The 26,181-nt window shown below is 59.7% G+C and overlaps 1 protein-coding gene across 1 annotated transcript; it reads left to right on the top strand.

Annotated features, from left to right (window-relative positions):
* Positions 1-953: 953 nt before the first annotated feature.
* Positions 954-25,513, top strand: RASAL3 (RAS protein activator like 3). Its single transcript, XM_062635039.1, has 19 exons — positions 954-1,064; positions 2,760-3,168; positions 5,498-5,616; positions 5,700-5,784; positions 7,607-7,686; positions 7,777-7,838; positions 7,923-8,055; positions 9,212-9,310; positions 10,433-10,963; positions 12,431-12,575; positions 13,442-13,586; positions 14,421-14,657; positions 15,520-15,721; positions 15,857-15,960; positions 17,002-17,314; positions 19,084-19,191; positions 20,743-20,942; positions 23,882-23,957; positions 25,385-25,513. The coding sequence occupies exons 2-19, from the start codon at positions 2,760-2,762 to the stop codon at positions 25,511-25,513; spliced, it is 3,177 nt and encodes a 1,058-aa protein (XP_062491023.1). The 5' UTR covers positions 954-1,064.
* The last annotated feature ends 668 nt before the right edge of the window (positions 25,514-26,181 follow it).

Genomic DNA, 26,181 nt, shown 5'->3' with positions numbered 1-26,181 from the left:
GACCTTGGTCTGGATGGACACCGGTGCCATGGAAGCTGGTCTGGATGGACCCTGGTCTGGATGGACAACGGTGCCATGGTTGGACCCTGGTCCGGAAAAACCCAATGGATGCCATCAGAGATCAGCCCTGGTCTAGGTGGATGGCAGCCTGATGGATGCCAGCACAGATGGACCCTGGCCCAGAAGAACCCCAACAATGAAGCCCACCATCCCAGATGGATCCCGTTCTGGTCCCACCATCCCGGCTGGATCCCGTTCTGCTCCCACCATCCCAGATGGATCCCGTTCTTGTCCCACCATCCCAGATGGATCCTGTTCTGGTCCCACCATTCAGGATGGATCCCGTTCTGCTCCCACCATCCCGGATGGATCCCATTCTGGTCCCACCATTCAAGATGGATCCCGTTCTGGACCCACCATTCAGGATGGATCCCGTTCTGGTCCCACCATCCCAGATGGATCCCATTCTGGTCCCACCATCCCAGATGGATCCCGTTCTGGTCCCACCATCCCAGATGGATCCCATTCTGGTCCCACCATTCAGGATGGATCCCGTTCTGCTCCCACCAGCCCAGCAGACCCTCCCCATGGCCACCAACCACCATACCCCCCCCCCTCCCCATACCCCCAATAAAACCAGTGCCAGGACATCAGCTTCGGGTGGTTCCTGGAGGGGGAAACTGAGGCAGGGGGTGGGCGATGGGCGAGGACTTCAGAGGGTGCTGCCCACCCCCTATGACCCCTAAGGACCCCCCCCACTTCCATAACCCCCCTTTAAGACGAGCACCCCCTTGCATCAAAGCAGCACCCATTCACTCTGAAGCCTACCCATGGCCCTAAAGCCACGCGCACGGCGCTGCTCCCCAGGGTCCCCAGACCCCATCGGTGTGGGGGGGGGGACCTCAGTGGGGCCCAAACCCTATGGAGGAGGCCCAGGAGTGGAGCTCTCGGCATCATCCCCATGGGGCAGAGGCGGAGGTGAGGGTGTGACTGAAACTCCTGCTTGGTCACATGGGGAAGCCACGACAGGAACTGGGTGCTGGAGGAGGCAGAGAGGAGCTGAGGTACCGTGGGGATGGGGGGGGGGGACGGGGACAAGAGGGGGGACATGGGGGGGACAAAGGGGGGATATGGAGGGGGGGTACCCCAGGGTGATGCTCCAGCCTTAGGGATGTGTTTAGGGTGCTAGGGAGGGATGAAGCAACACCCGGAGGGGTGATGGGTGCTGCAGATGAGGGTGTTGGAGGGGGATGGCACCCCAAAAGTGATGCTTTGAACACCACCACCTCCCCCAAATCGTCAGGGTTTGGGCACCTTCCTTGAGTCAAAAGGGGTGGTGGTGGGTGGCAAAGCCACCCCCACTCAATGAGGAGGTGCTGCCACCCATGGGTGCAGCCTTGGGGTGCTGGGGGGTGCCCAGGGGCTGGGGGTTGGTGATGGGAGGAAATGAGGCTGCTGCGGTGACGGAAGAGACTTGCTTGGGCTCAGGGCTGGGGTGGTGCCAGGGCACCTGCATGGGTGGCACCGTATCATGGGTGTCACCGTGTCAAGGGTGTCGTCGTGTCATGGGTGTCACAATAGCTCTGGGTGTCACCGTGATGTGGGTGTCACCGGGCCCTGGTACCTCTGTGCCGTGCTATGGATGGATGCTGCAGGGGCACCCCAGGCACCCACAAATGGGGACCTCTCCATGGGCAGGGGCACCCCGAGGATGGGGCACCCACAAGATGGGAGAAGAGCACCCAGATGGGGGTGGGCACCCAGAGCACCAGATTGGGGTGTGTGGATAGGGGGGCATATAGGGTGTCTATACATGGGTGCCTGGATAGGGACACCCCTGAATGAGGGTCTCCTAAATGGGGGTGCCCAGATATGGGTGCCCGGATAGAGGTGCTCATATGAGGGCACCCAGGTAAGGGTCCCTGGATGGGGGTGCCCAGATGTGGGTGCCTCGATTGGGGTCCCCAGAGAAGGGCCCCCGGATGTGGGTACCTGGATGGGGGTACCCAGATAAGGGCACCCAGATGTGGGTACCTGGATGGGGGTCCCCAGATAAAGGCCGCCAGATGTGGGTACCTGGATGGGGGTACCCAGATAAGGGCACCCAGATGTGGGTACCTGGATGGGGGTACCCTGATAAGGGCACCCAGATGTGGGTATCTGGATGGAGGTACCCAGATAAGGGCACCCAGATGTGGGTGCCTGGATGGGGGTCCCCAGATAAGGGCACCCAGATGGGGGTGTCTGGATGTGGGTGCCCAGATGGGGGTACCCAGATAAGGGCGCCCAGATGGGGGTCCCCTGATAAGGGCACCCAGATGTGGGTGCCCGGGTGGGGGTACCTAGATGGGGGTCCCCCAATAAGGGCACCCAGATGTGGGTGCCTAGATGGGGGTCCCCCGATAAGGGCACCCAGATGTGGGTACCTGGATGGGGGTACCTTGGTGGAGATGCCCCAATCGGAACACTTGGATGGGGCACCCAAATTGGGGCTGATGGGTGCAGGTACCAATTTAGGGGTCCCCAGATAAGGGCCCCCAGATGTGGGTGCCTGGATGGGGGTCCCCTGATAAGGGCACCCAGATGTGAGTACCTGAATGGGGATACCTTGGTGGAGATGCCCCAACAGGAACACTTGGATGGGGCACCCAAATTGGAGCTGATGGGTGCAGGTACCAATTTAGGGGTACCCAGCTAAGGGCACCCATCCCACCCCCCACCATGGACACCCATGGAACGTGGCCCTCCCCATCCCACAGATGGAGGTGATGGAGAAGCCCCCCCTGGGACCTGAGCCACCGACGCTCCTGAAGAGCTACCGATGGCGCACAGCAGCACCCATGGGTGCTGAGAGGGGCGCAGGGTCCCCGGGCAGCCGCCGCTGGACCCGCTTGCAGGGGTGGAAGCGTTCCTACAGCCACCCTGAAGCTGACGGACCCCATGACGGGGTGGGACGGGGCAGCTCCAACCTAGGGGCACCCAAAGGCAGCACCCGCCGGTCCCTCTTCCAAAGGGCTTTTTCAGCACCCACCAAGGGGGCCAAGGAGAGCAGAGCACCCGAGGGTGGCAAAGCCGCCCTGCAGAGGTACCTGTGCTCCATGGCCAAGAGGAAGGGGCAAGGGGAGAGTGGAGCCAGGGCTGAGAAGGTGCCTCTTGATGCTGCCGCAGGTATGGGGTGCTGGGGAGGGTGGGGGTCAGGGTGCTGGAGGGGGGCTGATGACGATGGGTGATGGATTGGGGGGATGGGTGAGGAGGATGGGTGGTGGATTGGGGTTATGGGTGATGATGGTGGGTGATGGGTGATGATGATGGGTGATGGATTAGGGGTGATGGGTGATGATGGTGGGTGATGGGTGATGATGATGGGTGATGGATTGGGGTGATGGGTGAGGAGGATGGGTGGTGGATCGGGGGTGATGATGATGGGTGATGGATTAGGGGTGATGGGTGATGGGGTGATGGATTGTGATGGGTGAGGAGGATGGGTGGGGATTAGGGGTGATGGGTGATGACGACGGGTGATGGATTGGGGTGATGGGTGAGGAGGATGTGGGTGATGATGATGGGTGATGGATTAGCGGTGGTGGGTGATGGATTGGGGTGATGGGTGAGGAGGATGGGTGATAGATCAGGGGTGATGATGGTGGGCGATGGATTAGGGGTGATGGGTGATGACGGGTGATGGATTGGGGTGATGGGTGAGGAGGATGGGTGGTGGATTGGGGTTGTGGGTGATGATGATGGGTGATGGATTAGGGGTGGTGGGTGATGGATTAGGGGTGATGGATTAGGGGTGATGGATTAGGGGTGATGGATTAGGGGTGATGATGGGTGATGGATTAGGGGTTATGGGTGAGGATGATGGGTGATGGATTAGGGGTGATGGGTGATGATGGTGGGTGATGGGTGATGATGATGGGTGATGGATTGGGGTGATGGGTGATGACGATGGGTGATGGATTGGGGTGATGGGTGAGGTGGATGGGTGATGGGTGATGATGATGGGTGATGGATTAGGGGTGATGGGTGATGACGATGGGTGATGGATTGGGGTGATGGGTGAGGTGGATGGGTGGTGGATCGGGGGTGATGATGATGGGTGATGGATTGGGGTGATGGGTGAGAAGGATGGGTGGTGGATCAGGGGTGATGATGATGGGTGACGGATTAGGGGTGATGGGTGATGACGACGGGTGATGGATTGGGGTGATGGGTGAGGAGGATGGGTGGTGGATTGGGGTTGTGGGTGATGATGATGGGTGATGGATTAGCGGTGGTGGGTGATGGATTGGGGTGATGGGTGAGGAGGATGGGTGATAGATCAGGGGTGATGATGGTGGGCGATGGATTAGGGGTGATGGGTGATGACGATGGGTGATGGATTAGGGGTGATGGGTGAGGAGGATGGGTGGTGGATCAGGGGTGATGATGATGGGTGACGGACTAGGGGTGATGGGTGATGACGATGGGTGATGGATTGGGGTGATGGGTGAGGAGGATGGGTGGTGGATTGGGGTTGTGGGTGATGATGATGGGTGATGGATTAGGGGTGGTGGGTGATGGATTAGGGGTGATGGATTAGGGGTGATGGATTAGGGGTGATGGGTGGTGACGATGGGTGATGGGTTGGGGTGATGGAGGGGTGATGATAATGGGTGATGGATTAAGGGTGGTGGGTGATGATGATGGGTGATGGATCAGAGGCGATGGGTGATGATTATGGGTGATGGATTGGGGTTATGGGTGGTGATGATGGGTGATGGATTAGGGGTGAGGGGTGACAGATTAGGGGTGATGGATTAGGGGTGATGATGGGTGATGGATTAGGGGTTATGGGTGATGATGATGGGTGATGGATTAGGGGTGATGATGGGTGATGGATTAGGGGTTATGGGTGATGATGATGGGTGATGGATTAGGGGTGAGGGGTGATGATGATGGGTGATGGATCAGGGGTGATGGGTGATGATGATGGGTGATGGATCAGGGGCGATAGGTGATGGATTAGGGGTTATGGGAGGTGATGATGGGTGACGGATTAGGGGTGATGGGTGATGATGATGGGTGATGGATTGGGGTTATGGGTGATCATGATGGGTGATGGATTAGGAGTGATGGGTGATCATGATGGGTGATGGATTAGGGGTGGTGGGTGGTGATGATGGATGATGGATTGGGGGTTATGGGTGAGGGTGATGGGTGATGGATTGAGATTATGGATGATGGATTCGGGTGATGAATTAGGGGTGATGGATTAGGGGTGATGGGTGGTGACGATGGCTGATGGATCAGGGGTGATGGAAGTGGTTGATGATGATGGGTGATACGTTGGGGGTGATGGGTGATGGGTTGGGTGCTGGTGGGCAATGGAAACGGGTGATGCTCTGGGATGCAGTGAGTGACGGCTGGTGGCACCTCCATGGCCACATGTCCCCTGGCACCACCACACTGCCCATGGGTGACAGGGCCATGGTGAGCACCCAATGTCCCCCTGCAGTGAGCACCCATGGGACATCAGCAGCCCTGCTGGCTCCAGCACCCAATGGCCCCGTGTGGGACGTCTCCCACTTCTCACTGGTGGACGGACACTTGGTGCTGGTGGGCCGGGACGAGGAGGTGAGGACATGGGGGCACCCGGAGTCCTTTGGGTGTTGGGGGGCACCCATGGGTGCTGTTTCCTGACCCCCATTTGCCACCAGGCCTCGTGCAGGAGCAGGAACTGGGTGGGGAGCTCCACGGCTGAGAGCTTCAATGCGCACCCAGCGGGCAGCAGGAGGGACCCCGGTGAGTTCATGGCACCCATGGGTGCCCTCACCCTGTGCCGTGGGTGCTGGTGTGCGCAGGTTCGGTGCCTGGAGCCCCTTGGGCTGTGTGTTGTGCCATGCACCCTGCGTGTGCCATATGGTGATGCACCATGCACCATGTGTTGTGCCATGCACCAGGCCATGCAGCCATCACACACCATGCACAGGGCAGTGAATCTTGGCCATGTCCTGGGCCATGCCCCACACCATGCCCCATAGCATGTACCATGTCATTCCCCATGCATCCCACCATGCCCCATGCATCCCATCGTTCCCCATGCATCCCACCAGGCCCCATGCATCCCACTGTTCCCCATGCATCCCACCATGCCCCATGCATCCCATCTTGCCCCATGCATCCCTCTGTTCCCCATGCATCCCACCATTCCCCATGCACCCCTCTGTTCCCCATGCATCCCTCTGTCCCCCATGCATCCCACCTTGACCCATGCATGCCACCATGCCCCATGCATCCCACCATGCCCCATGCATCCCTCTGTTCCCCATGCATGCCACCATGCCCCATGCATCCCTCTGCTCCCCATGCATCCCACCAGGCCCCATGCATCCCACTGTTTCCCATGCATCCCATCTTGCCCCATGCATCCCACCATGCCCCATGCATCCTTCTGTTCCCCATGCATCCCACCATGCCCCATGCAAACCACCATGCCCCATGCATCCCACCATGCCCCATGCATCCCACTGTTCCCCATGCACCCCACCATGCCCCATGCATCCCACTGTTCCCCATGCATCCCACCATGCCCCATGCATGCCACCATGCCCCATGCATGCCACCATGCCCCATGCATCCCACTGTTCCCCATGCACCCCACCATGCCCCATGCATCCCACTGTTCCCCATGCATCCCACCATGCCCCATACATGCCACCATGCCCCATGCATGTCACTGTTCCCCATGCATCCCATCCTGCCCCATGCATCCTATCTTGCCCCATGCATCCCACCATGCCCCATGTATCCCATCTTGCCCCATGCATCCCACTGTTCCCCATGCATGGCACCATGCCCCATGCATGGCACCATGCCCCATGCATGGCACTGTTCCCCATGCATCCCGCCATGCCCCATGCATCCCACTGTTCCCCATGCATCCCACCATGCCCCATGCATCCCACCATGCTCCATGCATCCCATCTTGCCCCATGCATCCCACTGTTCCCCATACATGGCACCATGCCCCGTGCATGGCACCATGCCCCACGCATGCCACCATGCCCCACGCATCCCACCATGCCCCATGCATCCCATCCTGCCCCATGCATCCCATCCTGCCCCATGCATCCCACCCTGCCCATGCCCATGCCCATGCCATGCAGCACCCCATGCCCCACGCAGCACCCCATGGCCCGTGCCCCACACGCGCCCCACACCGGAGGAAGCTCTCAGGCTGGCTGCAGGGAGGAAGCGCTGGGTGCAGCGATGTCACCACTTCCTCCCGCTGCTGCGGCTGCTGATGGGTGATAAAACCCCTTGGGGCTCCTCACCATGGGGCCCCGGTGCTGCTCAGCACCATGCAGGGACCTGCCTTACCCCCCCAGCACCCACACGGCCAGGGCAGGATAAACCCCTCTAGCCCCCTTCTCCCTTTCACCCATCAGCACCCATTTGGCTGCATCTGAGGGTGATGGATATGGGGGGGGGGGGTGTACCAGCAGGATTTGGTACCCACATCCCAGCGCATGCTTGATGGGAATAGGGGTTATGGGTGCATCCTGCCCCCATGGTGCTGGGGTGCTGGTGAATGGGTGCCAATGCTGGGTGCCCCCCCCCCCAGACCCTGCTGTGGACCAGCAGAGCACCCATAGCCCAGGGAGAAGCCCCGAGAGCGACACCTCCCAGTTCCACAACGTCAAGGTGGGCACCCCCAGCACCCATCACCCCCAACCCCTGCTGGCGCTCCGCACCCATGGGTGCTGCAGCACCCAGCTCCTTCCCCACACCCAGGGGCTCCTATGGAAGAGGCTTTGGGACCGCAAGGGACGTGGTGGTGGCCCCGGCAGCGTCAGGTACAGCACCAAGGGGATGGGTGCCAGGGGTGGGCCATGGGTGCTGCTGAGGGTGCTCCGGTGATGGGGTCTGTGCCCCCACAGGGTCCCCAGCCGCTGTGGGTCCAGGGAGTCGCTGCTGCCAGCACCCAGCGTGCCCGAGCTGGACCTCAATGGGGACAACGTCCTCGTGCGGCCCCTGCACGGCAGCATCGTAGGGGAGAGGTTCTGCTTCCAGGTAACGGGGTACCCTGCACCCAGGGGGGCACCCATAGGGGCACCCCAGGGAGCTTAAAGGGGACCCTGGGGCACCCAAAACACCATGGAGGGGCACCCAGAGCAGTGCAAGCACCCTAAAGGGGCACCCAGGGCATCCTGGAAGGGCACCCAGAGCAGTGCAAGCACCCTAAAGGGGCACCCAGGGCATCCTGGAGGGGCACCCAGAGCAGTGCAAGCACTCTAAAGGGGCACCCAGAGCAGTGCAAGCACCCTAAAGGGGCACCCAGAGCAGTGCAAGCACCCCAAAGGGGCACCCAGAGCAGTGCAAGCACCCCAAAGGGGCACCCAGAGCAGTGCAAGCACCCTAAAGGGGCACTCAGAGCAGTGCAAGCACCCTAAAGGGGCACCCAGAGCAGTGCAAGCACTCTAAAGGGGCACCCAGGACATCCTGGAGGGGCACCCAGAGCAGTGCAAGCACTCTAAAGGGGCACTCAGAGCAGTGCAAGCACCCTAAAGGGGCACCCAGAGCAGTGCAAGCACCCCAAAGGGGCACCCAAAGCACCATGGAGGGGACCCAGAGCAGTGCAAGCACCCCAAAGGGGCACCCAAAGCACCATGGAGGGGACCCAGAGCAGTGCAAGCACTCTAAAGGGGCACCCAGAGCATCCTGGAGGGGCACTCAGAGCAGTGCAAGCACCCCAAAGGGGCACCCAAAGCACCATGGAGGGGCATCCAGAGCAGTGCAAGCACTCTAAAGGGGCACCCAGAGCAGTGCAAACACCCCAAAGGGGCACCCAGAGAACCCTGGATGGGCACCCAGAGCAGTGCAAGCACCCTAAAGGGGCACCCAGAGCAGTGCAAGCACCCTAAAGGGGCACCCAGAGCAATGCAAGCACCCCAAAGGGGCACCCAGAGCAGTGCAAGCACCCTAAAGGGGCACCCAGAACAGTGCAAGCACCGTAAAGGGGCACCAAGAGCAGTGCAAGCACCCTAAAGGGGCACCCAGAGCACCCTGGATGGGCACCCAGAGCAATGCAAGCACCCTAAAGGGGCACCCAGAGCAGTGCAAGCACCCTAAAGGGGCCCCCAGGCGCTGTGAAGGGTACCCCCAAAGGACACCCCAGCCCCTCCATGGCACCCATGGGTGCCCCTGCAGACGCCCTCCCTGCACCCAGGTGATCACGGCCGAGGGCAGCCGCTCCTTTGGGTGCACGTCCCTGGCCGAGCGCGACCGCTGGATCGAGGAGCTGCGCCGCGCCGCGCAGCCCAACAAGGTGGGAGCATGGGGGCACCCATGGGGCACCCCCGGCTCCCATAGGGTGCCCCCAGCACCCAGACAGGAGGGAGCGGACCCCCCACCCCCCCCCCCCAGCCCACTCTGGAGTCCTGGGTCCCCTGGATGGGGTTGACCCCTCCTGTCCCCATGCCCTGCCCTGCCCCTGGTCCCCTCCTGTTCCCTGTATCCCCCCATGTCCCCCATATCCCTTCCATTCCCCCATGGCCCCTCCTGTCCCCTTCTCCCCCATCCCAGCATCCACCCAAAACTCTGTCCCCGGCCCCCTTCCCCCTCACATTCACCCACACCTGCATGTCCCCCTTATCCCCTGTCTGCTTGTCCCCATATTGCCATATCCCCAAGTCCCCACGTCCCCATATCCCATATCTCCATATTCCATATCCCATATCCCCATGTCCCCATATCCCATCTCCCCATATCTCCATATTCCATATCCCATATCCCATATCCCCATGTCCCCATATCCCATGTCCCCATATCTCCATATTCCATATCCCATATCCCATATCCCCATGTCCCCATATCCCATCTCCCCATATCTCCATATTCCATATCCCATATCCCATATCCCCATGTCCCCATATCTCCATATTCTGTATCCCATATCCCATATCCCCATGTCCCCATATCTCCATATTCTGTATCCCATGACCCATATCCCCATGGCCCCATATCCCATGCCCTATATCCCCATCCCCCCATCCCATATCCCATGCCCTGTATCCCATACCCCATATCCCATACCCCATATCCCGTACCCGACATCCCATACCCCATACCCCATACCCCCTATCCCATACCCCATATCGTATATCCATATCCCATGTCCCTGCACCCCATATCCCATGCCCTGTATCCCATACCCCATATCCCATACCCCACATCCCATACCCCATACCCCGCATCCCATACCTCATATCCCATACCCCACATCCCATACCCCATACCCCACATCCCATACCCCATATCCCATATCCATATCCCATGTCCCTGTACCCCATATCCCGTGCCCTGTATCCCATACCCCATACCCCATACCTCATACCCCATACCCCACATCCCATACCCCATACCCCATAGCCCAAACCCCACCCTACAGGACAGCTGCGAGCGCCTGGAGCTCTCCCTCACCCTCTGGGTATACGAAGGCCGGGACCTACCCCCTCGGCGGCGCCTCCGTTGCCACCTCCACCTCGATGGCTCCCTCTTCGCCCGCACCACAGCCAAGGTGGCCGGGCCCGATGGAGACCTCTTCTGGGGCGAACTCTTCCAGTTGGGCACCCTCCCACCCACCCGCGCCCTCACCCTCGCCCTGTGCCACGATGAGGACCCAATTCAACCGGTGGCCTCCATCACCATCCCCTTGACCGAGCTATCGGGTGCGAGGCAGCCCCTGGAGCGCTGGTACCCATTGGGTGGCCCCGGCGAGCGGGTGCCGGCGCTGCGGGTGCGCGGGCGCTACCGGGAGGTGCGGGTGCTGCCCATCGTGCGCTACAAGGAGCTGGCTGAGTTCATCACCTTCCACTACGGGGAGCTCTGCGCCCATCTGGAGCCCGTCATTGCTGCAAGGCACAAGGAGGAGCTGGCCGGGGCCTTGGTCCGCGTCTTGCAGAGCACTGGGAAGGCCAAGGTGGAGCGGGGATGTGGGCATGGTGGGGTGGGTTGGGATGGGATGGGATGGGTTGGGTTGGGATGGGATGGGAAGGATGGGTTGGGTTGGGATGGATGGGTTGGGATGGGATGGGTTAAATTGGAATGGGATGAGATCAGGTGGATGGGTTGGATTGGGATGAATGAGTTGGGTTGGGTTGGGATGGATGGGATGGGATGGGTTGGGATGCGATGGGTTAGGTTGGGATGGGATGAGATCAGGTGGACGGTTTGGATTGGGATGAATGAGTTGGGTTGGGTTGGGATGGGATGGATGGGATGGGTTAAGTTGGAATGGGATGAGATCAGGTGGATGGGTTGGATTGGGATGAATGAGTTGGGTTGGGTTGGGATGGGATGGGTGGGTTGGGATGGGACAGGTTAGGTTGGGATGGGATGAGATCAAGTGGATGGGTTGGATTGGGTTGGGATGAATGAGCTGGGTTGGGTTGGGTTGGATGAGTTGGGTTGGGATGGGTTCAGTTGGGATGGGATGAGATCAGGTGGATGGGTTGGATTGGGATGAATGAGTTGGGTTGGGTTGGGATGGATGGGATGGGATGAGTTGGGATGGGATGGGTTAGGTTGGGATGGGATGAGATCAGGTGGATGGGTTGGATTGGGTTGGGATGAATGAGCTGGGTTGGGTTGGGTTGGATGAGTTGGGTTGGGTTGGATGAGTTGGGTTGGGATGGGTTCGGTTGGGATGGGATGGGTTCGGTTGGGATGGGATGAGATCAGATGGATGGGTTGGATTGGGTTGGAATTAATAAGTTGGGTTGGGTTGGGATGGATGTGTTGTGTTGGGTTGGATGAGTTGGGTTGGGTTGGATGAGTTGGGTTGGGATGGGTTAGGTTGGGATGGGATGAGATCAGGTGGATGGGTAGGATTGGGTTGGGATTAATGAGTTGGGGTGGATTGGGGTTGGTTGCGGTGGATGAGTTGGGTTGAGGTGGGTTAGGTGGATGAGTTGGGTTGGGTTGGGATGGATGAGTTGGGTTGCGTTGAGATGGATGAGTTGGGTTGGGATGGATGTGTTGGGTTGGAGTGGGGTGGGATGTATGCATTGCATTGACTTGGATCGGTTGGGTTGGAATGGGTTGGTTTGGAATGGATAGCTTGGGTTGGAATGGGTTGGGTTGAGCTGGAATGGGGTGAGATCAGGCAGGTGTGTTGTGTTGGGGTGGGATGGGATGGCTAAGTTGGGTTGGGCTGAGATGGATGAGTTGGGTTGGGATGGATGAGTTGGATGTGTTTGGTTGGAATAATTTGGGTTGGGTTGAGTTGTGTTGTCATGGGATGGGATGTGTAAATAGGGATGGGATTGCTGGGATGGGAAACACAATCCAGGGGAGTGCCAGGAGATCCTGGAACATCCCAGGGTGGGAAGATCAAGTCAGTTGGGTCCATGGGTACCCCCTGGGCCCTCAACACAACCATTTGCAGTCATTCCTCATCGACCTCGGTGTGACGGAGCTGGAGCGCTTTGATGACCGCGAGGCCCTCATCTTCCGGGAGAACACCTTGACCACCAAGGCCATCGACGAGTACATGAAGCTGGTGGGGGCCAAATACCTCCAGGACACACTGGGTACGGCTGAACAGGTCTTTATGGGACATTATGGGGTGTCTGGGGTGCAGGACAACTTGGGCATGACATTACAAAGTGCTCCAGAGCATTATGGATTGGGTTGACCTGGGATGGGATAAGATCAGATGGATGGGTTGGGATTGATGAGTTGGGTTTGGGTGGATGGGTTGGGGTGGATGAGTTGGGTTGGGCTGGATGAGTCGGGTTTGGAAGGATTAGTTGGTATGGGATGGATGGGTTGGGTTGGGTGAGTGGTGTTGGGTTGGATGAGTGTGGTTGGGATGGATTAGTTGGGATGGGATGGATTAGTTGGGTTAGGATGGGTTGGGTTTGGATAGATGGGTTGGGTTGGGTTGGGATGGGTTGGGTTGGGATAGATGGGTTGGGTTGGGCTGGGTTGGGTTGGGATAGATGGGTTGGGTTGGGATAGATGGGTTGGGATGGATAGATTGGGTTGGGATGGATGAGTTGGGTTGGGATGGATGGGTCGGGTTGGGATGGATGGGTCAGGATGGGATGGATGGGTTGGGTTGGGATGGATGGGTTGGGATGGATAGATTAGGTTTGGATGGATGAGTTGGGTTGGGATGGATGCGTTGGGTTGGGATGGATGGGTTGGGATGGATAGGGTTGGGATGGATAGGGTTGGGATGGATAGATTGGGTTTGGATGGATGAGTTGGGTTGGGATGGATGGGTTGGGTTGGGATGGGTTGGGCTGGGATGGATAGATTGGGTTTGGATGGATGGGTTGGGTTGTGCTGCAGGACACCCAGAACATCCATGGGGATGTGATGGAGGCTGGTCACAGCCATCCCCATGGTGGTGGCTGGTTGGTCCCCTCATGGGCTGCCCTTCGGTGTCCAGGTGAGGCTGTGGCCCAGCTCTGCACCTCGGAGGAGAGCTGTGAGGTGGATCCCAGCAGATGTGGTGGCCTCGACCTCTCTGACAACCAGAAGAACCTGCAGCAGGTCTGCGAGGAGACCTTCCAGCGCATCGCTGCCTCCTGCGAGTGAGGGACAGCCCTGCATGGGCATGGGATGGACATAGAGATGGACACCAGCAGGGGCAATGGGGCTGGCATGAAGGAGGCCACCAACACCAGGAGGACCTGGGGATGGATGTGGGCACAGGGATGTGTTTGGGGACAGGGAGAGGAATGGGAAGAAGGACAGGCACTGTCACCAGGATGGGCATGGGGATGGGCATGGAGATGAGCACCACCAAAGACCCAGGTCCAACCTCAGCAACAAGCACAGGGGGCCAGCACAGGGCCAAGCACAGGCATGGTGGGCACCGCATCCCAAGCTAGCCATTCCAACCCAATCCATCCAAGCCAGTGAAATGCATCCATCCCACCCCGCTCCAACCCAACGCATCCGTCCCAACCCAACTTATCCATCTCAAAGCAACCCAACTCATCATCCCAACCCAACTCATCCATCCCAACGCATCTATCCCAACCCAACCCATCCTAAGACAACTAATCCATCCCATCCCAACTAATCCATCCCAACCCCACTCATCCAACCCACCCCATCCATCCCAACCCAACTCATCCATCCCAACCCAACTCATCCCAACCCAACCCATCTATCCCAACCCAACCCATCCTAAGCCAACTAATCCATGCCATCCCAACTAATCCATCCAAACCCCACTCATCCAACCCAACCCATCCATCCCAACCCAACTCATCCACCCCAACCAACCCCAACCCAATTCATCCATCCCATCTCAACCCAACCCAACTCATCCACCCCAGCCCAACTCACGGTGGCACATGGGGGTGCTCCAGGACCTCCCTCCTGGCCCAGCACCCCTGATGGTGTCTCTGTCCCTGCAGCACCTTCCCTGTGGAGCTGGGTGAGATCTTCATGGCGTGGCGGGAGGCGTGCGTGGCGCGGGGCAAGGAGCCCATCGGCCACCGCCTGGTCTCGGCCTCCTTGTTCCTGCGCTTCCTCTGCCCCGCCATCATGTCCCCCAGCCTCTTCGGCCTCATCCAGGAGTACCCGAGCGAGGCCACTTCCCGCACCCTCACCCTGGTGGCCAAAGTCATCCAGAACCTGGCCAACTTCACCACGTACGGCACGGTACCAGCATGGGGGGGACACATGGCCATGGGGCAATGGGGACATCTCCATTCCATGCATGGACCTGATTTGGCTCAACTGCAGAGTCTCACATGTCATCTGTGGGGGCCTGACCTATGGAGGTTTGGTCCATGAACATGGAAGTGTCATCACCCATGTGCTGGCTCGTAGACAGGGTGGTGACATGGTGCAGGGACATTGACTGGGTTCAGGGGATGGCTCTGGTCTTGGGTCTAGGGATGGACTTGGAATCACTGGTCCCAGTTTGGCTTCAGAGGGTGGGGTTGGTCCCTGACGGGTCCAATGACTTGGTCTATGATCCTGGAAGTGGCCTGGCCCATGACCATGGTGGTGGCCTGTGACCATGGAGGTGGTCCATGACCACGGTGGTGACCCATGACCATGGAGGTGGTCCATGACCATGGTGGTGACCCATGACCATGGAGGAGGTCCATGACCATGGTGGTGGTCCATGACCACGGTGGTGACCCATGACCATGGAGGTGGTCCATGACCACGGTGGTGACCCATGACCATGGAGGTGGCCCATGACCACGGTGGTGACCCATGACCATGGAGGTCGTCCATGACCATGGTGGTGACCCATGACCATGGTGGTGACCCATGACCATAGAGGTGGTCCATGACCATGGAGGTGGCCCATGACCACGGAGGTGGCCCATGACCATGGAGGTGGCCCGTGACCATGGAGGTGGTCCATGACCATGGAGGTGGCCCATGACCATGGAGATGGTCCATGACCATGGTGGTGGTCCATGACCACGGTGGTGGTCCATGACCATGGTGGTGCCCCAGGCCATCACCCAAGTAACCAGCCATGGTGTTCCCCAGCTTTGGTGAGAAGGAGGCCTACATGGGCTTCATGAATGAGTTCTTGGAGCACAACTGGAGCACCATGACAGGCTTCCTGCAGAGTGTGGCCAGCCCCGAGAGCAGTGGCCACGTGGCCACCTACGACGGCTACGTGGACCTGGCCCTGGAGCTCGCCACCCTCCACCTTCTGCTCTGTGACATCTTCTCCAGCCTGGACCAGGTGCCACCAACCCATTTGTCCCCAAGGGTGGCTGGCAGGAGTGGTGGCCACCTCCTTCTCCCCACCTATAGAGTTGGTGTCCACTGCCCCATGGCCACCCATTGTCACCTTAACGTCCATGTCTTGTCCTGGTAGGCCACGCAGAAGGAGCTGGAGCCCCTGCCCACCATCCTCACTGCCATCAAGGAGGGGACCCCTGTCCCTGTTTCCGTCCGTCTCAGCTCCACCACAGAGCGAAGGTATCAGTGGGTGGACACAGGGACACGTGGTTCTGGTTGGATTTGGGGGATGTTTCTGGTATCAACTGGATTGGGGGTGTCTCTGGTTCTTGTTGGGCTTGGGGTGTCTCTGGACCTGACTGGGTTTGAGGTGCTTCAGGTCCAGGCTGGGGCCAGGACGTGGGTTTGATCCCAACGGGATTTGGGGTGCCTCTGGTTCTGTTTTGGTTCATGGTGGTTCTGGTCCCTCCTGGGTCCTGGTCCCAGTTGGGCTCAGGTTGGTTCTGGTCCCTCCTGGCTCCATCATCCTCCATCATCCATCCATCCATCATCCATCCGTCATCCCTCCATCCATCCATCCATCCATCATCCATCATCCATGCATCCATCATCCATCCATCCATCGTGCATCCATCCATCCATCATCCATCCATCCATCATCCATCCATCCTCCATCCATCATCCATCCATCCATCCATCCATCCATCCATCCATCCATCCATCATCATCCATCCATCCATCCATCCATCCATCCATCCATCCATCCATCATCCATCCATCCATCCATCCATCCATCCATCATCCATCCATCATCCATCCATCATCCATCCATCCATCATCCATCCATCATCCATCCATCCATCCATCCATCCATCCATCCATCCATCCATCCATCATCCATCATCCATCCATCCATCCATCCATCCATCCATCCATCCATCCATCCATCCATCCATCATCCATCCATCATCCATTCATCATCCATCCATCCATCCATCCATGCATCCATCCATCCATCCATCCCTCCATCCATCATCCATCCATCATCCATCCATCATCCATCCATCATCCATCCATCCATCCATCCATCCATCCATCATCCATCCATCATCCATCCATCCATCCATCCATCCATCATCCATCCATCCATCCATCCATCCATCCATCCATCCATCATCCATCCATCCATCCATCCACCATCCCTTCATCCATCCATCCATCCATCCATCCATCATCCATCATCCCTCCCTCCCTCCCTCCACCCACCCCTCTCACCCCCAGGCCAGCAGAGAGCTTCAAGCCCGGTTTCGTGCCCCCGCGGGACCTTAGCAAGCACAGCCCCCTCATCAAGAGCCAGTCCCTGCTCAGCATCCGCCGGGGCCGGGGCCGGGAGGACGGACCCGACCCGGAGCCAGCCCCGGCCCCTGCCCCGGCATCGGCCGCGGTCCCGGGCCGGGAGCGCCGCAACGTCCAGCGCACACAGAGCGTCCCGGCGCGGAGCAGCGGGGCCCGGCGGCACCAGAGCAGCGCCCAGCACCGGGCAGAGCCGGCGGCCGCGGAACCCCCGGGGGCCGTTGGCCCCTGCGATGCCCCGGTAAAGGCACCGCAAACCCTGGTGTGGGGCTGGGGCCATGGGGGGTGGGGGGGGTGGGGTGGGGAGGGGGTGTCATGGGTGCTGTGAGCGCAAAGCACCCCAGGGTGCTCCCCATCACCCCCGGGTGCCCCTCATCACCTCTGGGTGCCCTCCTGCTCCTGGGTGCCCCTCATCACCTCCGGGTGCCCCTCATCACCCCTGGGTGCCCCTCATCACCCCTGGGTGCCTTCCTACCCCTGGGTGCCCCTCATCACCTCCGGGTGCCCCTCATCACCCCTCGGTGACCTCCTGCTCCTGGGTGCCCCTCATCACCTCCAGGTGCCCCTCATCACCCCTGGGTGCCCCTCATCACCTCTGGGTGCCCCTCATCACCCCTCGGTGACCTCCTGCTCCTGGGTGCCCCTCATCACCTCTGGGTGCCCCTCATCACCCCTCGGTGACCTCCTGCTCCTGGGTGCCCCTCATCACCTCCGGGTGCCCCTCATCACCCCTGGGTGCCCCTCATCACCTCTGGGTGCCCTCCTACCCCTGGGTGCCCCTCATCACCTCCAGGTGCCCCTCATCACCCCTGGGTGCCTTCCTACCCCTGGGTGCCCCTCATCACCCCTGGGTGCCCCTCATCACCTCTGGGTGCCCCTCACCACCCCTGGGTGCCTTCCTACCCCTGGGTGCCCCTCATCACCTCCGGGTGCCCCTCATCACCCCTCGGTGCCCTCCTGCTCCTGGGTGCCCCTCATCACTCCCGGGTTCCCCTCATCACCTCTGGGTGCCCTCCTACCCCTGCGTGCCCCTCATCGCCCCTGGGTGCCCCTCATCACCTCTGGGTGCCCCTCATCACCCTCGGGTGCCCCTCATCACCTCTGGGTGCCCTCCTACCCCTGGGTGCCCCTCATCACCTCCAGGTGCCCCTCATCACCCCTGGGTGCCCCTCATTACCTCTGGGTGCCCTCCTACCCCTGGGGGCCCCTCATCACCCCCGGGTGCCCCTCATCACCCCTGGGCGCCCTCCTACCCCTGGGTGCCCCTCATCACCCCTGGGTGCCCCTCATCACCTCTGGGTGCCCCTCATCACCCCTCGGTGACCTTCTGCTCCTGGGTGCCCCTCATCACCTCCGGGTGCCCCTCATCACCCCTAGGTGTCCCTCACCACTCCTGGGTGCCCCTCATCACCTCTGGGTGCCCTCCTAACCCTGGGGGCCCCTCATCACCCCTGGGTGCCCCTCACCACTCCCAGGTGCCCGTCATCACCCCCGGGTGCCCTCCTACCCCTGGGGGCGCCTCATCACCTCAGCATGCTCCCATCACCCCTGGGTGCCCCCCATCACCCCTGGATGCCCCCCTACTCCTAGATGCCCTCCATCACCCCTGGGTGCCCCCCATCACCCCTGCGTGCCCCCCATTACCCCTGGGTTCTCCCCATCCCCCCTGCATGCCCCCCATCACCCCTGGGTTCTCCCTATCCCCCCTGAGTGCCCCCCATCACCCCTGGGTGCCCCCCATCACCCTGGGCGCACCCCTACCCCTGGTTGCACCCCATCATCCCTTGGGGTGCAACCCCCTATCGCTGGGTACCCAACAGCACTCCCTGGGTCCTAATGCCCCCACTCTGAGTACTACTGGGTCCTAAAGCCCCCCTCCCATCAGTCAACTGCCCCTTGGCTCCCCAGCACCTTGCGTGCACCCCTTGGGACCCCTCACCTGGAATTGCCACCACCTCAGGGTGACACCCGGGGTGACACCAGCACCCATGGGTGTTCCTGGTGCCGCAGGGCCGCGGGAAGCTCCGCAAGTCCACGGTGCCCTGGCAGCGCTACGTGGAGGAGGTGGCAGCGGCGGTGGCACAGGGAGAGCTCTACGGCATCCACCCATGGGAGGAGGTAACCATGGGGTGGTGGCACCCAAAAGCCATTGGGGAGCCCCATTGGAGATGGGAAGCAATGGGTGGTGGCACCCAAAAGCCATTGGGGAGCCCCATTGGAGATGGGAACCAATGGGTGGTGGCACCCAAAAGCCATTGGGGAGCCCCATTGCAGAAGGGAGCTATGGGATGGTGGCACCCAAAAGCCATTGGGGAGCCCCATTGCAGAAGGGAGCTATGGGATGGTGGCACCCAAAAGCCATTGGGGAGCCCCACTGGAGATGGGAACCAATGGTTGGTGGCACCCTGAAGCCCATGGGTGCCCCCTTGGATGAAGGGAACCAATAGGTAGTGGCTCCCCGAAGCCCATGGGTGCCCCATTGAAGATGGGAACCAATGGTTGGTGGCACCCAAAAGCCCATGGGTGCCCCATTGGAGATGGGAACCAATGGGTGGTGGCGCCCTGAAGCCAATGGGTGCCCCATTGGAGATGGGAACCAATGGGTGGTGGCGCCCCGAAGCCAATGGGTGCCCCATTGGAGATGGGAACCAATGGGTGGTGGCGCCCCGAAGCCCATGGGTGCCCCATTGAAGATGGGAACCAATGGGTGGTGGCGGCCCGAAGCCCATGGGTGCCCCCTTGGATGAAGGGAACCAATGGGTAGTGGCACCCCGAAGCCCATGGGTGCCCCATTGGAGATGGGAACCAATGGGTGGTGGCACCCCGAAGCCCATGGGTGCCCCATTGGAGACGGGAACCAATGGGTGGTGGCGCCCCGAAGTCATTGGGGTGCCCCATTGGAGATGGGAACCAATGGGTGGTGGTGCCCCGAAGCCCATGGGTGCCCCATTGGATGAAGGGAACCAATGGGTGGTGGCGCCCCGAAGCCCATGGGTGCCCCATTGAAGATGGGAACCAATGGTTGGTGGCACCCAAAAGCCCATGGGTGCCCCATTGGAGATGGGAACCAATGGGTGGTGGCGCCCCGAAGCCAATGGGTGCCCCATTGGATGAAGGGAACCAATGGGTGGTGGCGCCCCGAAGTCATTGGGGTGCCCCATTGGAGAAGGGAACCAATGGGTGGTGGCGGCCCAAAGCCCACGGGTGCCCCATTGGAGATGGGAACCAATGGGTGGTGGCGCCCTGAAGCCCATGGGTGCCCTATTGGAGATGGGAACCAATGGGTGGTGGCATCCATTGGAGATGGGAACCAATGCGTGGTGGTGGCGGCCCGAAGCCCACGGGTGCCCCATTGGATGAAGGGAACCAATGGTTGGTGGCACCCAAAAGCCCATGGGTGCCCCATTGGAGATGGGAACCAATGGGTGGTGGCACCCCGAAGCCCATGGGTGCCCCATTGAAGATGGGAACCAATGGGTGGTGGCGCCCCGAAGCCCATGGGTGCCCCATTGGAGATGGGAACCAATGGGTGGTGGCATCCATTGGAGATGGGAACCAATGGGTGGTGGCGCCCCGAAGCCCATGGGTGCCCCATTGGAGATGGGAACCAATGGGTGGTGGCGCCCCGAAGCCCACGGGTGCCCCCTTGCCCCCATCCTTGTCCCCCAGCAGGCGCGGGTGCTGCGGGCGCTCAGGCAGGAGGTGGAGGCGCAGCAGGAGCAGGCGCGGGCGCTGGAGCTGCGCGTGGCCGAGGCGGAGGAGCGGCTCCGGGGCGCGGAGCGGGAGCGGGAGCAGCAGCGGGAGCAGCTCCGGGGGCTCCGGGGGCAGCTGGAGGAGGCCAATGCCCGAGCGGGCACGGTGGGAGCCAGGTAAGGAGGGAGGGGCACAAAGCAATGGGTGCTCCGGAGCAATGGGTGCACCAAAGGAATGGGTGCCACAAAGCAATGGGTGCTCCAAAGTAATGGGTGCCACAAAGCAATGGGTGCACCAAAGGAAGGGATCCACAAAGCAATGGGTGCTCCGGAGCAATGGGTGCATCAAAGGAATGGGTGCCACAAAGCAATGGGTGCTCCGGAGCAATGGGTGCACCAAAGGAATGGGTGCTCCGGAGCAATGGGTGCATCAAAGGAATGGGTGCTCTGGAGCAATGGGTGCACCAAAGCAATGGGTGCTCCAAAGTAATGGGTGCCACAAAGCAATGGGTGCACCAAAGGAATGGGTGCTCCAGAGCAATGGGGGCACCAAAGCAATGGGTGCTCAGGAGCAATGGGTGCACCAAAGCAATGGGTGCTCCGGAGCAATGGGTGCTCCAAAGTAATGGGTGCCACAAAGAAATGGGTGCACCAAAGGAATGGGTGCTCCAAAGCAATGGGTGCTCCAAAGCAATGGATGTGCCAAGCAATGCGTGCTCCAGAGCAATGCGTGCTCCAGAGCAATGTGTGCTCTGGAGCAATGGGTGCACCAACTTAATGGGTGCTCTGGAGCAATGGGTGCCCCAACTTAATGGGTGCACCAAAGCAATGGGTGCTCCAGAGCAATGGGTGCACCAAAGCAATGGGTGCTCCAAAGTAATGGGTGCCACAAAGCAATGGGTGCACCAAAGGAATGGGTGCTCCGGAGCAATGGGGGCACCAAAGCAATGGGTGCTCAGGAGCAATGGGTGCACCAAAGCAATGGGTGCACCAAAGGAATGGGTGCTCCGGAGCAATGGGTGCTCCAAAGCAATGGGTGCTCCAGAGCAATGGGTGCACCAAAGGAATGGGTGACACAAAGAAATGGGTGACCCAAAGGAATGGGTGCACCGAAGCAATGGGTGCTCCAAAGTAATGGGTGCCACAAAGCAATGGGTGCACCAAAGTAATGGGTGCCACAAAGCAATGCGTGCACCAAAGGAATGGGTGCTCCGGAGCAATGGGGGCACCAAAGCAATGGGTGCTCAGGAGCAATGGGTGCACCAAAGCAATGGGTGCACCAAAGGAATGGGTGCTCCAAAGCAATGGGTGCTCCAAAGCAATGGGTGCCACAAAGCAATTGGTGCACCAAAGGAATGGGTGCTCCGGAGCAATGGCTGCTCTGGAGCAATGGGTGCTCCAAAGCAATGGGTGCTCCAGAGCAATGGGTGCACCAAAGGAATGGGTGCTCCAAAGCAATGGGTGCTCCAGAGCAACGGCTGCACCAAAGCAATGGGCGACACAAAGAAATGGGTGATCCAAAGGAATGGGTGCACCGAAGCAACGGGTGCTCCAAAGTAATGGGTGCCACAAAGCAATGGGTGCACCAAAGGAATGGTGCTGCAAAGCAATGGGCACTCCGGAGCAATGGGGGCACCAAAGCAATGGGTGCTCAGGAGCAATGGGTGCACCAAAGCAATGGGTGCACCAAAGTAATGGGTGCCACAAAGCAATGGGTGCACCAAAGGAATGGGTGCTCCAAAGTAATGGGTGCCACAAAGCAATGGGTGCACCAAAGGAATGGGTGCTCCAGAGCAATGGGTGCACCAAAGCAATGGGTGCTCCGGAGCAATGGGTGCCACAAAGCAATGGGTGCACCAAAGCAATGGGTGCTCCAAAGCAATGGGTGCTCCAAAGTAATGGGTGCCACAAAGCAATGGGTGCACCAAAGCAATGGGTGCTCCGGAGCAATGGGTACCCCAAAGCAATGGGTGCTCCGGAGCAATGGGTGCTCCAAAGCAATGGGTCACCCAAGGCAATGGGTGCTCCAAAGCAATAGGTGCTCTGGAGCAATGGGTGCCCCAACTTAACGGACGCACCATAGCAATGGGTGCTCCAGAGCAATGGGTGCACCTAAGCAACGGGTTCACCTAAGCAATGGGTTCCCCTAAGTAATGGGTGCTCCTAAGCAATGTGTGCTCCAAACCAGTGGGTGCCCCAAGCCAGTTGGTGAACTAAACCAGGGGGTGCCTCAAAGCAATGGGTGCCCCAAATAAATGGGTACCCAAACGAATGGGTGCTTCAAAGCAGTGGGTGCCCCATACCAGTGGGTGCCCCATACCAATGGGTGCCCCATACCAATGGTGCCCCATACCAGTGGGTGCCCCATAACAGTGGGTGCCCCATACCAATGGGTGCCCCACACCAATGGGTGCCCCATACCAATGGTGCCCCATACCAGTGCGTGCCCCATACCAATGGTGCCCCATACCAGTGGGTGCCCCATACCAGTGGGTGCCCATACCAATGGTGCCCATACCAATGGTGCCCCATACCAGTGGGTGCCCCATACCAATGGTGCCCCATAACAATGGTGCCTCATGCCAGTGGGTGCCCCATACCAATGGGTGCCCCATACCAATGGTGCCCCATACCAGTGGGTGCCCCATACCAGTGGGTGCCCCATACCAGTGCGTGCCCCATACCAATGGTGCCCCATACCAGTGGGTGCCCCATACGAGTGGGTGCCCCATACCAATGGTGCCCCATACCAATGGGTGCCCATACCAGTGGGTGCCCCATACCAGTGCATGCCCTATACTAATGGTTCCCCATACCAATGGTGCCCCATACCAATGGTGCCCCATACCAATGGTGCCCCATACCAATGGTGCCCCATACCAATGGGTGCCACATACCAATGGGTGCCCCATACCAGTGGGTGCCCCATACCAATGGTGCCCCATACCAATGGGTGCCCATACCAGTGGGTGCCCCATACCAATGGTGCCCATACCAGTGGGTGCCCCATACCAATGGGTGCCCCATACCAGTGGGTGCCCATACCAGTGGGTGCCCCATACCAGGGGGTTTCCCTCCCCCATTCCAAGAGCTGGGCTCTTCCCATGCCCCCCCAGGCTGACGGCGGCTGAAGGCAACAGGAAGAAGGACCTGGAGAGGCTGAAGAGCAGCGAGGAGAAGAGCCGGGAGCTGGTGAGGGCTGGGGCGTGGGGCACCCATGGGTGACAGGGCTGGCAATGGGTGACAATGGGTGACAGAGGGGAACAATGGGTGACAGGGGTGGCAATGGGTGACAATGGGTGACAGAGGTGGCAATGGGTGACAATGGGTGACAGAGGTGGCAATGGGTGACAGGGCTGGCAATGGGTGACAATGGGTGACAGAGGGGAACAATGGGTGACAGGGGTGGCAATGGGTGACAATGGGTGACAAAGGTGGCAATGGGTGACAGGGCTGGCAATGGGTGGGTGACAAATGGGTGACAATGGGTGACAGAGGGGAACAATGGGTGACAGGGGTGGCAATGGGTGACAATGGGTGACAGAGGGGAACAATGGGTGACAGAGGTGGCAATGGGTGACAATGGGTGACAGAGGGGAACAATGGGTGACAGGGGTGGCAATGGGTGACAATGGGTGACAGAGAGGAACAATGGGTGGCAAAGGTGGCAATGGGTGACAATGGATGACAGAGGTGGCAATGGGTGACAAAGGGGAACAATGGGTGACAAAGGTGGCAATGGGTGACAATGGGTGACAGAGGGGAACAATGGGTGACAGGGCTGGCAATGGGTGACAATGGCTGACAATGGGGAACAATGGGTGACAATGGGTGACAATGGGTGACAAAGGGGAACAATGGGTGACAATGGCTGGCAATGGGTGACAAAGGGGAACAATGGGTAACAAAGGTGGCAATGGGTGACAAAGGTGAACAATGGGTGACAATGGATGACAAAGGGGAACAATGGGTGACAAAGGTGGCAATGGGTGACAAAGGGGAACAATGGGTGGCAAAGGGTGACAATGGGTGACAAAGGTGTCAATGGGTGACAATAGGTGGCAAAGGATGACAATGGATGACAATGGGTGTCAATGGGTGTCAATGGTATCAATGGGTGTCAATGGTATCAATGGGTGTCAGTGGGTGTCAATGGGTGACAATGGGTGTCAATGGGTATCAATGGGTGTCAGTGGGTGTCAGTGGGTGTCAATGGTATCAATGGGTGTCAATGGGTGTCAGTGGGTGACAATGGGTGTCAATGGGTGTCAGTGGGTGTCAGTGGGTGACAATAGGTGTCAATGGGTGTCAGTGAGTGTCAATGGGTGTCAATGGGTGTCAGTGGGTGACAATGGGTGTCAGTTGGTGTCAGTGTCAATGGGTGACAATGGATGACAATGGGTGTCAATGGGTGTCAGTGGGTGTCGGGTAACAATGGGTGACAATGGATGACAATGGGTGTCAATGGGTGACAATGGATGTCAATGGGTGTCAATGGGTGACAATGGTATCAATGGGTGTCAATGGGTGTCAATGGGTGTCAATGGGTATCAATGGGTGACAATGGGTATCAATGGGTGTCAATGGGTATCAATGGGTGTCAATGGGCTGCCTCGCAGGAGAGACGAGTGCTGGCGCTGGAGCAGGAGCAGGGGCAGCTGCAGGCGGCCATCACCCAGGCCTTGGGCCACCACAGGAGGGTGGGCCACCGGGTGCTAGGGGACGATGCCCAGGCCACCAGCGTATGACCACCCCCCCCCCCCCCCGCCCCAGTGCATCTCTAGGGCTTCCCCATGGGGTCACCCCCATCCCATGGGAGAATAAAGAGCATTGGGGGCACCCGCACAGGGTGGTTGTGTCCTGAACCCCCGCCTGGGACACGATGGGTCCATGGGGACCATTTGGGGCCATGGGGACACACTGGGGCCATGGGGAGCCTTTGGGGCCATGGGAACACACTGGGGCCATGGGGGTACATTGGGTCCATGGGTACACGTTGGGGCCAGGGGGACACGTTGGGACCATGGGGACACATTGGGAACATGTGGACACATTGGGGCCATGGGGACACATCGGGGCCAGGGGGACCCTTTGGAGCCATGGGGCCACATTGAGGCCATGGGGACCCTTTGGGGCCATGGGGACACGTTGGGACCATGGGGACACATTGGGGCCATGGGGACACTCGAGGACTATGGGGACCCTTTGGGGCCATGGGGACACACTGGGGCCATGGGGATACATTGGGACCATGGGGACACATTGGGGCCATGGAGACCCTTTGGGGCCATGGGGACCTGTTGGGGCCATGGGGACTCATTGGGGCCAGGGGGATCCGTTGAGGCCACAAGGACACATTTGGGCCATGGGAACCTGTTGGGGACATGGGGACGCTCCAGGACTGTGGGGACCCTTT

The sequence above is a fragment of the Pezoporus occidentalis genome, unplaced genomic scaffold, assembly GCF_034315485.1.
Source record: "Pezoporus occidentalis ecotype Australia unplaced genomic scaffold, CSIRO_AGI_Poc_V1 ctg446, whole genome shotgun sequence".
Lineage (NCBI taxonomy): Eukaryota > Metazoa > Chordata > Aves > Psittaciformes > Psittacidae > Pezoporus > Pezoporus occidentalis.
The sequence above is the reverse complement of the archived record's forward strand: the minus strand, read 5'-3'. Positions and strand labels throughout refer to the sequence as shown.